This window comes from Mastomys coucha, unplaced genomic scaffold, assembly GCF_008632895.1.
Source record: "Mastomys coucha isolate ucsf_1 unplaced genomic scaffold, UCSF_Mcou_1 pScaffold14, whole genome shotgun sequence".
Classification (NCBI taxonomy): Eukaryota; Metazoa; Chordata; class Mammalia; order Rodentia; family Muridae; genus Mastomys; species Mastomys coucha.
The window spans coordinates 128488615-128501227 of NW_022196896.1; the positions used below are offsets into that span (position 1 = coordinate 128488615).

The following is a 12613-nucleotide window of genomic DNA, read 5'->3' on the forward strand; positions in this document are numbered from 1 at the left end:
CCCCCCCCCCGCTCTCTCTCAAATTCATGGTCTTTTCATTTGTTAATCACTATTGTAGGGATATATGTATGTACATGTACATTCCCAAACATAACCTGTTCAACCCATATAATATTATTTAATGTGTATTTTTAGAGCTGACCATTGCCAAATGGACTACCCCATGCCTGTAAATGCTTTTTGGCTTCTCTTAATCAATGTACATTTCCTGTGTTAGAGAACTACAGTGCAGTTCTTTGCTAGTGCAGTCAGAAGAGCGGTCATTAAGAAACCAGCACACATGAGGCTATGGCCTATAGGCCCTCAGACACTGCTTACACCCTCACACACTGGCCTGTAGGCCCTCAGACACTGCTTACACCCTCACACACTGGCCTGTAGGCCCTCAGACACTGCTTACACCCTCACACACTGGCCTGTAGGCCCTCAGACACTGCTTACACCCTCACACACTGGCCTGTAGGCCCTCAGACACTGCTTACACCCTCACATACTGCGACCCCTCCTGAGCTTCAGGCTTAAGGTTCATCCTGGAAGATGGGGAGGAAAGATTGTAAGAGCCACAGGATCAGTGCGTTTGCTGTGAGATTATGGCTCCTAGTATTGTGTTCTTCTTGATTTGTCTTTTGAAGGAAGTTTATGTGTATTTACATCATATTGAATTTATCATGGATTTTAAAGCTGAATTTTATTGTCTGTAATTTTCTGGCATAGAGTTGTTGTTACTTCTAAGACATAAATATACATCAGCTAATGCTTTAGAATGTAAACTGTTGACCAATTTAAATGTAAACACTAAAATTTTTTCTGCATATTGTGTCTTTGACAGGTCACAAAGACAGAATTGGAGAAATTAAAATCCAGCTATCGACAATTAATAAAAGAAATGAATTCTGCCAAAGAGAAATATAAAGAAGCTTTAGCCAAAGGTATGACAGCATCAGGAAGAGTGTTCAGTGTGATGGCTTCTATTTGGTTGTCTAATAGACATCTTTGTAAGCAGGAGAGTTATTCAGCCTAGAGCATGTACACTCTTCAAATCTCACAGTGTGTCAAGTAGGCTGGCTGCTGAGCTACTGCAAACTCTTCTTTGTGTGTTAAGAGAGTCTGAGTAGTTCACATTAGTGTGGAGTTACACAGTATTTGTAAAGGATGCATGGAATGTATATGTTGTTCTTGCATTCACTTTACTTAATTAGAAAGTACTAAAATTGCTGGGGTTTTTTCAATTTCAGCAGCTCTTTGTAGAAAAAATAATCCATGTTTACAGTTTGCTTTTTATGTGCTTCGTGCACCTTAACTATTTTGAGATTGGCATGTCCTTATGAATTTAGAGGGTTCTTCAGGTTTCACATGCACTGTCACTATTCCTTTGTCATTTTAGAGAATGCTCTAGGTACAGAGCATCCCCTGTGCTGAGACATCTAGCCCGCAGTGTGCTTGCTTTTTAATGTGTCAGCAGAGCCAACTTTGGAAAGCTAGCTGCTGCTTCCTTGCACTTAGTTAAGTACTTATAAAGCCATGCGAGACCCCCAGCGCTGGCAATGACTTCACTGACAGTGGTGGATTCAGCTGGACTCTGTTGCTCACGTGACTCTCATACCTGTTGGAGAATGAGGAGTAAGGGGAGGCAGTTCCTTATCACCAGGCGTTGAGATCTGTTTCTAATGCTGTAGATCGTTTGTGCTTAAACACAAGTCCGTGTTGTGATGTTTTAAGATGTCTTTGCACTTAATGCTTGTCATATAGAGATATGCTCATAGGAGATTCTTGTGTGCCTAGTGAGACACAGCAGGAGCAAGGCAGTGGGCGCATCTGAGACAGTGCCTTTAATTGCCTGACTCCCTCCCTCCCTCCTCTTTCCTCCCTCCCTCTCTTTTTTTCTCCATGTTTCTCTTTCTTGTGCTGGAACCTGGGTAAGTGCTTTAGCCCTCTCTGAGCTGCGCCCTAAACCCGGAGGAACTCTCACAGACACGTACTTACACGTTCTAAGTTCATGCTGGGAGAGTTGAAACAAGTGTGTGTTCATGTGTGTGTGCGAGCGCATGTGTGTGCGTGCGCGTGTGTGTGCATGCATGCATGTCCATTCATGCACACGTTGGGAACTCAATCTGAGTTCTTTGAAAGAGCAATAAGTTCTTTTAACCTCTAAGCCATCTTTCCCACCCCTAAAAATTAGTTTTAAGAATAAATGTCACGAATGCTAATTTTAAAAAATTTAAGCAACACCACATTGAAACAGATGGTATTAAATTAAGTGAATTTAAATATATTTTTTGAAAGTTTTATAGTTTACTTGAGGATATATTGAAGAGTGAGAAAAGATGTTTAAACAAGTTGCTTACTAATTATGTATTCAAATGTAGCCTACCTCATTGTGCGGCTAGAATTACTCTAGAGTTTTATATTTACTAAGCCTCACAATATTCCTGCCAGTGCCTTTTCTTAAATGCGTACAAGCCTGAGTGCTAATGCGTTCTCACCCATCCTAGTGGAGGGAAGGGATCGAGGTCATGCTTCACATGCCCATTACAGTAGTTTAGAAAGGGTCTCTCTTTTAAAGAAGGTGAGTGCCCTCTTTATTACCCAAGAGGCACAGCCTCTTCCTGCCTCCCATTCTCTGAGGATCACAGGAGAGTAAGGGGTTGGCACGTCCATGAGCATCTGCAGCCCCATCCTGTCCTGAGGAAAGCAGAACCTGTTGCTAGAACCATAGGAATGGCTTCAGTCTCTCTCAAGAGGAGATTTTCTGTAACTGGGAAGTAGAATTCCTTAGATTGCTTCTTTATGCATTATGAATAGTTCTGTGATACTTTATAGCCAATTAAAATTGATTAGATCTTTGAGTTATTTCTTTAGAATACTTTAATTGTGAAAAGCAGTTTGGAATGAGTCCAACCTTAAGACAGATGGTTCAATTTTTTTCTTAAAACAAATCTAAACTTTAAGAAAATGAGCAAGACTTTGTACGGTCCCTTACTTGATTTCACCAAAGGATTCACAAAACGGACAGCCATCATTTTGCTACAATATTTCTATATTACAGTCATGTATGAGTGATGAATGAAAACATTCTAGAACTCAAATATATATCATCTTGACTCACTTTATATCTGAATGAATTTGGGTATGGTAGTTGCTAAAAGCCACAGTATAGTTCAAACTATAGTTGTTATGGTTTCCATCAAAAATGTCCTGTAGAATTTTCAAGTTTGGTTCTCAGCCGGTTGGCTTTCCGAAGCCATTGGAGCATGGGGACTGTGATCTCATTGATGCATTAGTTCATTGGTAGATTCCTAATTCAGTGCTCATCACTCTGGGGAGGGGCTGGGCGCTGAGGAACTGGGCCTTCCTGGAGTCGTCCACGGGGGTGTATCAGCTCCCTCTCCTGCTCCTATTGTCAGGATGTGGTCAGCTTTAGTCTACCCAGGCCCTCTATGATGTCCTGTTTCTCCATGGCCCACAAACAAGAACGGAAGTGTGAGGCAGGACCAGCCTTCCCTCTAGGAAGTTGTTTTACTAGGTAGGCATTTCATCACAGAGGAGAACAGACAAGTCCTGAGCCCCAGTTTTGTTAAAAGCCAGGAAGTGAGAGCGTTTTAAATCTACTCGTCGGTGGATGATACTTTAGCAGCTACCTCATGGCGTGGATGCTGTCCACTGCAGAGTTTAATGTGATAGCCACCTTACAGGACCGTTACGAGCAATGGTAGCCTTAGTTATTAACCTCATTTGCATTGTGTTAAAGCTGTGTAGAAATGCAGTGGCTATTAAGTGTTCTCCTTAAAGACTGAAATGTGATGTGGAATAGAAATCTGACTTTTGTTTATGTGAATAAAGTGAAAGCCAGTGTATTTTTTTCCTACAGTGTTTTTACCCTGTATGAGCAAGCCCAAGTGGCACACAGAAAAATATGAAGAGGAGTTACTTTCTTTGGCTCATTTTCCTCTACACTTTGTTTGAAGCTCTTTAGAGATGTTAGGTTTTGGACTTGAGTTACTAGAGAGAGAAAATCAGAAATGAATTAACAGTATGCTCTAAACATCAGATGGCAAAACTCTAATCTTTCTTTAATGATAAAGGGTTTAAAATTCCAGTTAGGTTCAAATTTAGTTTTTAAAAAGAATGCAAAAAGAATGCTAAATGTATACATTAAGAACAACTCACCAGGCGATGGTGGCGCACGCCTTTAATCCCAGCGCTTGAGAGGCAGAGGCAAGTGGATTTCTGAGTTCGAGGCCAGCCTGGTCTACAGAGTGAGCTCCAGGACAGCCAAGGCTACACAGAGAAACCTTGTCTCGAAAAAACAAAACAAAAACAACAACAACAACAACAAAAAACAACTCTTAGGACTAGATATGGCTCAGAACCTAAGAGCTTAAGAACCTAAGTTCATATCCCAGCATCTCCCTAAAAACAAAGCTGCTGCTAACCTATGACCTCTGCACTGTTTAGGAAGAGGCAGGGGCATTGCTTTGCTGGTCAAGCAGGTGAGGACAGTGAGCTCCAGGGTTAATGAGAGAGATCCTGTTTCAGAGGAAGAAGATGGAAAACCAAAAAGGAAAACAGCAGACATTTCCCTCTGGCCTCCACACCCATGTACATGGGAACACATACATACACATGCACACACAAGTTCACACATTAGTACACAGGTGCACATATGTGCACATATACACATTTGCTCATACAGATTTTGTTATACATATGCATACATGATGAAGCTCTTTATTGGTTTCTTCCTGTTTCCTAGCTACTTGGTTTTGAAGCAGAGAGATTGTAGACAGTAACTGAAGCATATTAAAAGGGGCTGGAGCGAGATTGTAGACAGTAACTGAAGCATATTAAAGGGGCTGGAGAGAGATTGTAGACAGTAACTGAAGCATATTAAAGGGGATGGAGAGAGATTGTAGACAGTAACTGAGGCATATTAAGGGGAAAGGGTTCATCAGTGAAGAGAGCATTTGCTGCTGCTGACGAGCAGCCAGCTTCGAGTTCCAGCGCCCATATAACTGCTTACAACTGGCAGGTCAGAAGATCTGGCACCCTTTTCTGGCCTCTGTAGGCAGTAGGCATGCACATACTACACACACATACTTACAGGCAAAACACTCACACATGTTAAGTGAAAGCAATAAACTAACCTTCAAAAATTTTTAAAAACTTGAGTGATTAGTAGAGTGGGGAAAATGAAGAAGGTAGGTAGGTATGGTGTTGAGGGTCATTAGGTCACTAGGTCATTAGGTCATGGACAGATAACAATTAACTAAGAGGCCAAGGAGGTAAAGGGGTTAATCTATTGTTGTTCTGGGACAGAGTACCTCTTTCTGCTGGCTGCTGAGGAACAGTGTGGATGGATGAGAAGATGAGAAGAGCTGGCAGGAGAGCTGAGGGTTACTTAGGGTCACTACAGTCAATGAGGGTTACTTAGGGTCACTACAGTCAATGAGGATTACTTAGGGTCACTACAGTTAATGAGGATTACTTAGGGTCACTATAGTCAGTGAGGGTTACTTAGGGTCACTACAGTCAATGAGGGTTATTTAGGGTCATTAAAGCCAATGAGGGTTACTTAGGGTCACTACAGTCAATGAGGGTTACTTAGGGTCATTATAGTCAATGAGGGTTACTTAGGGTCACTACAGTCAATGAGGGTTACTTAGGGTCACTACAGCCAATGAGAGTTACTTAGGGTCACTACAGTCAGTGAGGGTTACTTAGGGTCACTACAGCTGATGAGGGTTACTTAGGGTCACTACAGTTAATGAGGGTTACTTAGGGTCATTACAGCCGATGAGGGTTACTTAGGGTCACTACAGCCAATGAGAGTTACTTAGGGTCACTACAGCCAATGAAGGTTACTTAGGGTCACTACAGCCAAGCACTTCAGTTCCTCTGAGTAAGCAGGGATGCTGTCGGATGAATTTGGGTAGAGAAGTGCTGTGAACTTCCTTAATAACGCAAGAATTCTGGTCAACTTAGGGGACTTGTGTGAGAAGTGTAGAAAGCATTGGAGGAGGGCTACTGTTTACTTTTAGTCTACTGTGGTGATCCAGTTAGGGCTATCCTGAATGGTACCCAGGTGGTAAGAATGGTCAGGATGGCAATTGACTTTTTTTTCTTTCATTTTTTTTATTAGATATTTTCTTTATTTACATGTCATATGATTTCTCCTTTCCTAGTTTCCCCTCCAAAAAACAAACAAGCAAACACAACAAAAACAAACCCCTGTTGCCTCCCCCGTCCCCATGCCTGCCACCCTACCCTCTCCCACTTATTGGCCCTGGCATTCCCCTACACTGGGGCACAGAAACTTCACAGGGCCAAGAGCCTCTCCTCCCATTGATGATCGACTTTGCAATCCTCTACTATACACATGCTGCCAGAACAATCAGTCATACCATGTGTACTCCTTGGTTGGTGGTTTAGTCCCTGGGAGCTCTGAGGGTACTAGTTAGTTCATGTTGTTCATCCTAAGGGGCTGCAGACCCTTCAGCTCCTTTTGTCCTTTTTCTAACTCCTTCATTGGGGACCCTGTACTCAGTTCAATGAATGTCTATGAGCCTCTATATCTGTGTTAGTCAGGTACTGGGCAATTGACTTTTTTTAATTGAAAAAAAAACCATTAATTTTGCGTGTGTGAGTGTGTTTGTGTGACTGTGTGTGTATGTATGTGAGTGTGTGTGTATGTGTTATATGAGTGTGTGAGTGTATATATGTGAGCGTATGTAAGTATGTGTATGAGTGTGTGAGTGTGTATGTGTGTGTATGAGCATGTGTAAGTGCATATGTGTGATTGTGTGAGTGTGTATATGTGTGAGTGTGTGTATCTGTGTTTGTGTTTGTGTGTGCATACATGAGTCCTTGGGGATCAGAAGACAGCATCAGACCCTCTGCAGCTGGAGCTACAGGGAGTTATGAACCAACAAGTGAGCTGAAAACCAAACTTGGTCTTTGTAACTGCTGAGCCATCTATCTCATTGGCTCTAACAATTGATTTTTATTCTTTAAAGACACTGAAAACAGAATTGGTGACTTGTTGCTCTAGGGGAGTCAAAGGCTTAATTTATGCAAGCAAGATTACATTTTCCACAACTTATGAATATATACCTTTATTATATATGTTTGCATGACAACTTGTGTAGTGTATATTTTTTATCATTACAACCAATATAGTTCTATAATTTGTGATTAAGCAAAGCTTATCTAACATAAGTGGTTTAACTGCAAATGACATTACAACCTGTGTACAGGAACAATAGGCAGCATGTCAGACAGTAATGTGAAGAAGATTAATAAATAACAGATTTAGCCAAGACCACTGATAGATGTGAAAACGAATGGGTGAAAACTGAATGTGTGACACCATATTGACATCCAAGGTTTTCTCTGCTTAAGGATTACAAAGGAAAATAATTTCATAACTGTACCGAGAAACAAAGCTTAAGTTACCTCAGTGCTCATGGCAACTACAAAGAAAGACAGTTTATTGAGCTTATCTTCCTGGAGGTTCCACTCAACATTGGGTGTCCCCAATGCCTTGGCTGGGTCATGTTAGAACAAATGTCTCAAATAATGAACTAGGAGGGAGAGAAAGAAAAACAAAAGACTGTGCTACATGGGTAGGTCCCACTGTTGCAGCCAGGACACACTGGGGACCAAAGCTCTAGCACATTTGAGATCCATTAGAGCACTTAGTGAAGGGAGAGGTATGTGTCCCCATCCTTTAAGTCAAATGCTGAGTGTGGCCATCTGGAGTTGGAGGACAGCACAGCTATTTTCACAATAAGAGAATAAAACGTTTACAGTTATTCAAATCAAAGCAGACAAAGTAGAAAATAGTAGTTTTGGAAAAGAATCACATCTTACTTATTATCAGGGGACTTTGTACCATGATATTTAAGAAATAGCAGTCACTTCAGGAGTTTATAGTACTGATGGTTGACTTTCTAGATGAGCTTAGTGAGTAGTCTGGCTTGTCTCTTGTGAGTATCAGCCTTATGTGATTTGAGTTTTTCTAGCTTCATAATACTGTTCATGGTGTGACATGTTGTGTACACACTCTGTCGTTACAAACCATGAAACACATTTGCCAAGAAGTAATGGTAAAAGAATTGTGGTTCAATCTCTCTGTGAATTTCATTATATGAAAGAGGAAAAATTGAATGTTTTCCTCCCTGTTAATTGGTACACAGCAACTCCACCTTGCTTCGGCACTTTTTATCAGCTGAGAAAAAACATACAACAGCAGAGGTCTGTGAATAGCAACTTGTTCACCCTGTATACTTTAAATTACTTTTAACATAATTTGTAATTATTTTAAAAGTATATCTGAGTTATTCTGAACCAGATAGGTAGATAGCTAGAATTCTATTAGTTGGTTTTTCTTTTTAAACAAATAATTTTGTTAAGTGAAAGAATGTTTAATTTTGTCTTCATTTCATTCATTTTTGGTTAGCATACAGAATAACAGGCTTCATTGTGACACTGTGATTCATACAGCATATCACACTTGTTTTTACCGCCCCTCCTGACTCCTCTGCCTCATTCTTACTGCTCTCCTCAATCTCTTCACTCTCCTCAGTCTCCTCACCCTCCTCACCCTCCTCACTCTCCTCAGTCTCCTCACTCTCCTCACTCTCCTCACTCTCCTCAGTCTCCTCACTCTCCTCACTCTCCTCAGTCTCCTCACTCTCCGCACTCTCCTCAGTCTCCTCACTCCTCACTCTCCTCAGTCTCCTCACTCTCCTCAGTCTCCTCACTCTCCTCACTCTCCTCAGTCTCCTCACTCTCCTCACCTCACTCTCCTCAGTCTCCTCACTCTCCTCAGTCTCCTCAGTCTCCTCACTCTCCTCAGTCTCCTCAGTCTCCTCACTCTCCTCACCCTCCTCACTGTCCTCAGTCTCCTCAGTCTCCTCACTCTTCTCAGTCTCCTCAGTCTTCTCACTCTCCTCAGTCTCCTCACTCTCCTCACTCTCCTCAGTCTCCTCACTCTCCTCAGTCTCCTCAGTCTCCTCACTCTCCTCACTCTCCTCACCTCACTCTCCTCAGTCTCCTCACTCTCCTCAGTCTCCTCAGTCTCCTCACTCTCCTCAGTCTCCTCACTCTCCTCAGTCTCCTCACTCTCCTCAGTCTCCTCACCCTCCTCACTCTCCTCAGTCTCCTCAGTCTCCTCACTCTCCTCACCTCACCCTCCTCAATCTCCTCACTCTCCTCACCCTCCTCAATCTCCTCACTCTCCTCACTCTCCTCACTCTCCTCAATCTCCTCACTCTCCTCACTCTCCTCACTCTCCTTAGTCTCCTCACTCTCCTCAGTCTCCTTGCTCCCTGATCATCCAGCTTTCTGCTTTCAGGTCACATATTTGACTATGTTATCTTATGTTCTTCTTTTGTTCTATATATTATTGGTATTTGGGGTTTGCTTATATAGTCTCCATGTGGATTAAGATTTTTATTTGTAGAATAAATCTATAAGAAACACAATAGGGTTCTTTTCTAAATTATGACAATTAAGCAGGTCATCAAATCTCTGTACCTCTAAGAGAAGGAGCAGTCGATAGCTTGATAGGAGTGTATTTCCCACGAGCATGCTTTAGAACCTGGGTAGATGTGAGGGGAGTGTGGGGTGCACATTCTCCCCAAACCTTTCTCACCTGTAACTTGAGATTTGGTTTAAGCCTTATCCTTCTATTAGTGTAATGGATTATTTACTGGGGTATTTTCAAAGGCAGTTTATTATTTTTAAACTGTTAATAAGCAGTTGGTTTATATTTTGGCTATATTTTTGTTTATGTTGTTGATCATATAGTATACCTAATTCAGACAAAAGAATCAGCCAGGAAGTTAAGTTTCCGTATTTTGTATTATTAACCCTAGAGTGAACAGAGCCTTGTGTATTTAGTTAGTCAGTCCATATCAGTTAGAAAGGCAGATGGGTACTGTGTGGTTCAAAATCTGTGCAAATAAGAAACAGATGGGTGGTTTAAATGTTCCTATGAAAGTGTGTGTGTGTGTGTGTGTGTGTGTGTGTGTGTGTGTGTGAGTGTGTGTGTAGAGATGACTTGTGAAGTTAGAAAAAATAAGATGAGTTAGGAACCCTAGAGGTAAAGGAAAAACAAACACATAGCAAACACAAGAGCTTGAAGAAGTGGGGCGGCCATTAAGTGTGAATTAGCTGAGTTCACTCCTTAAGACTTATGGTATGGATGAGTACAGAGCAGAGTAGTGCATTAGACCACAGTACTCAGACTCTCTCAGTCAGTGACTTATGGTATGGATGAGTACAGAGTAGTGCATTAGACTACAGTACTCAGACTCTCTCAGTCAGTGACTTTTGATTTCTTATGGACATGTAGGCTGTGGAAGGGATCTTTTTTACTAGAACTTTTTCTAGATAATTATACATGATCTTGTGAGTTGTGCTGCTGTAATTAATTTGCTTAATTTCAAGTAACAAATAAAGTAGCTTTTAAAAATAATGAACTGAAACAAAAGATAAAAACAGTATAAGCCTTAAACTAAGGCCCATGAAGGGCAGGCATGAGCTGCTCTGGTGCCCCTCGGAGCAGGAGTTCATACATCTCTTCTCACTCCAGCCAGGTTCTCTTCGTTTCTAGCCAGAAGACTGGGCAGGTGAACTCCTGAGTTTTGGACATCAGCTTCCTACTGGAGTTTATTCCTGTGTGTGGGAGGACAAGTAATTATTCTTAGAGGAGGTTCCAGAGCTGTCTGAAGACGTGTGTGCCAACTGATTGACTTTAGGACTTTCAATGACCTGCAAGAAGGTGGTTAATACTAGTCTTCATGAATAGAAATTTTGTATATATATTTGAAGAAAAATTATGAATTATTTGGTGGAAGAATATATTCATTGGGTTGGTCAAAATCATTTATAATCAATACTGAAATGATTTAACTGCTAAGTAATAAGATTATCCCAGGAACATTGTATTGAGTTAAAAACTTCTTTAAGGATTTAGTTTTGAGGTAATATGTTCACTGGATTTTTTGATAAACATTCTTAAATAGAGTGGAATTAAAAAAGATCAAAGGATACCTGCTAGTAAGAATTCTTTTATATTAAGCTATACCATTGCAAACCCATAGGCTTATTGTGCTGATTTGTGACATAGAACATTTTATCCTAATGTAGTCTAAAAATCCCATTTCTCTGTAGTTTAATTTTTGTCAGAATTGAATTGCTCTTTTCCTGCCTGTATTCCCCCCCCTTCTCTGAGAAATACAGTACTTGGGTAACATTTTGTAAAGTAATTTATACAGTTACTAAAGTTCCTTTGTTGCAGAACTAGCTATTAGTGGGGCAGGGCTTATCTTTTGTAACATATTTGTTCATCTTCTTATGAAAGGTCAGTGGTGTTTCTGGTAGATATGGAATTCCAGATTTGTGGCTCTCAGAGACATACTACTCTGCAGAAAGGGTGATTTCCCTTTTATTTTTATATCTTTTAGGTGTTTAACATATTCTTTGAATAAGTCACACATGTATGTGATGTATCTGGAAACAAATCCATTCCCACCTCTCCCTGGGTTCCCCAACATCTCCTTCCCATCTTCCCATCGTTCTGGTCTCTTTTTTCTTTGAGAACACACCTGAGTCCAGCCAGTGATGCCATATACACATGAGTGTGCAGCTGTGCCAATGGGGCACAGACAAGGCATCGGTGCTCATGCACCCATTAAAAAGTGACTCCTTTTCTCAGTTAGTCATAGCCGTATGGAACAGCCATGCCGTGTCTGGAAGGCAGTGTTTCCTAGTGCTTCTGCCTACCCTCTGCCTCTCACAGTCTGTCCTTTCATGTGCTTAGGCCGTGTGCGTTATAACTAGAGGGCTATGAGAACGGAGAGAGAGTTGTCTTTCTTACTTTTGCTTCTGCTTTTCCTGTGAATAGTTGCGTACGGGGGATGTTTAAATCTCTTTGCAAATATCTTCATTTTTTTCTTTGCTTTTTTCATTTCTGACCCTAAACAGATTGGCAGCAAAGGAATTCTTTTTTTTTTTTTTACCAAAAATTCTTAATATGGGGCTGCAAAAATGGCTCAGTAGTTAAGAGCACTTGCTGCTCTTCTAGAGCAGCAGAGCTAGCTTAGTTCCCTGCATCCATAGCAGGTGGTTCACAACCAGCTTCAGGGGATCTGACACTTTTCTGACTTCCACAAGTGCCTCTCACACTTGGCATACACACACACACACAGAGACACACAGTACCACTCACCCACACCACACATACACAGACATACATACACAGACATATATACACACACTCCAGACACACTACACACAGACAGATCACATATACACAAACACATATAGATACACTACACACACAAATGCACATATACATGCCCTCCCCACTCAAATAGTATAAAGTCTCTTTCTGGGAATAGAATTCACTTGTAGAACTTCCTCAGAAGAAGGGAAGAAATTCATGTTTAAAATTACTCTGTAATCTAAATTGATAATACATATTTACTCAATTTGTACCAAAATCTATGACTTGTTTAAAGTCATATCAATTGATAGGTTTATGTATTATCAATATTTAAATATTTTTTGACAAATTTGTTAATGAAGAACCACAAAAAGGTTCTTT

General features: G+C 41.0%; 1 protein-coding gene across 10 annotated transcripts in view; it reads left to right on the forward strand.

Moving 5' to 3' along the window:
* Positions 1-12613, forward strand: part of Fer (FER tyrosine kinase) — a 324911-nt gene that overhangs the window by 77872 nt on the left and 234426 nt on the right. For 9 of the 10 annotated variants that reach the window (XR_004118033.1, XR_004118035.1, XR_004118036.1 and 6 more), the window contains exon 4: positions 830-929. Coding sequence is in view for 5 of the 10 variants with exons in the window: in XM_031368583.1 (XP_031224443.1) it covers positions 830-929 (100 nt within the window). In the remaining 5 variants the exon portion in view is untranslated. Of the gene's footprint in view, positions 1-829; positions 930-10605; positions 10787-12613 lie in introns of those variants that run through there. The other variant, XM_031368587.1, reaches the window with a different exon arrangement.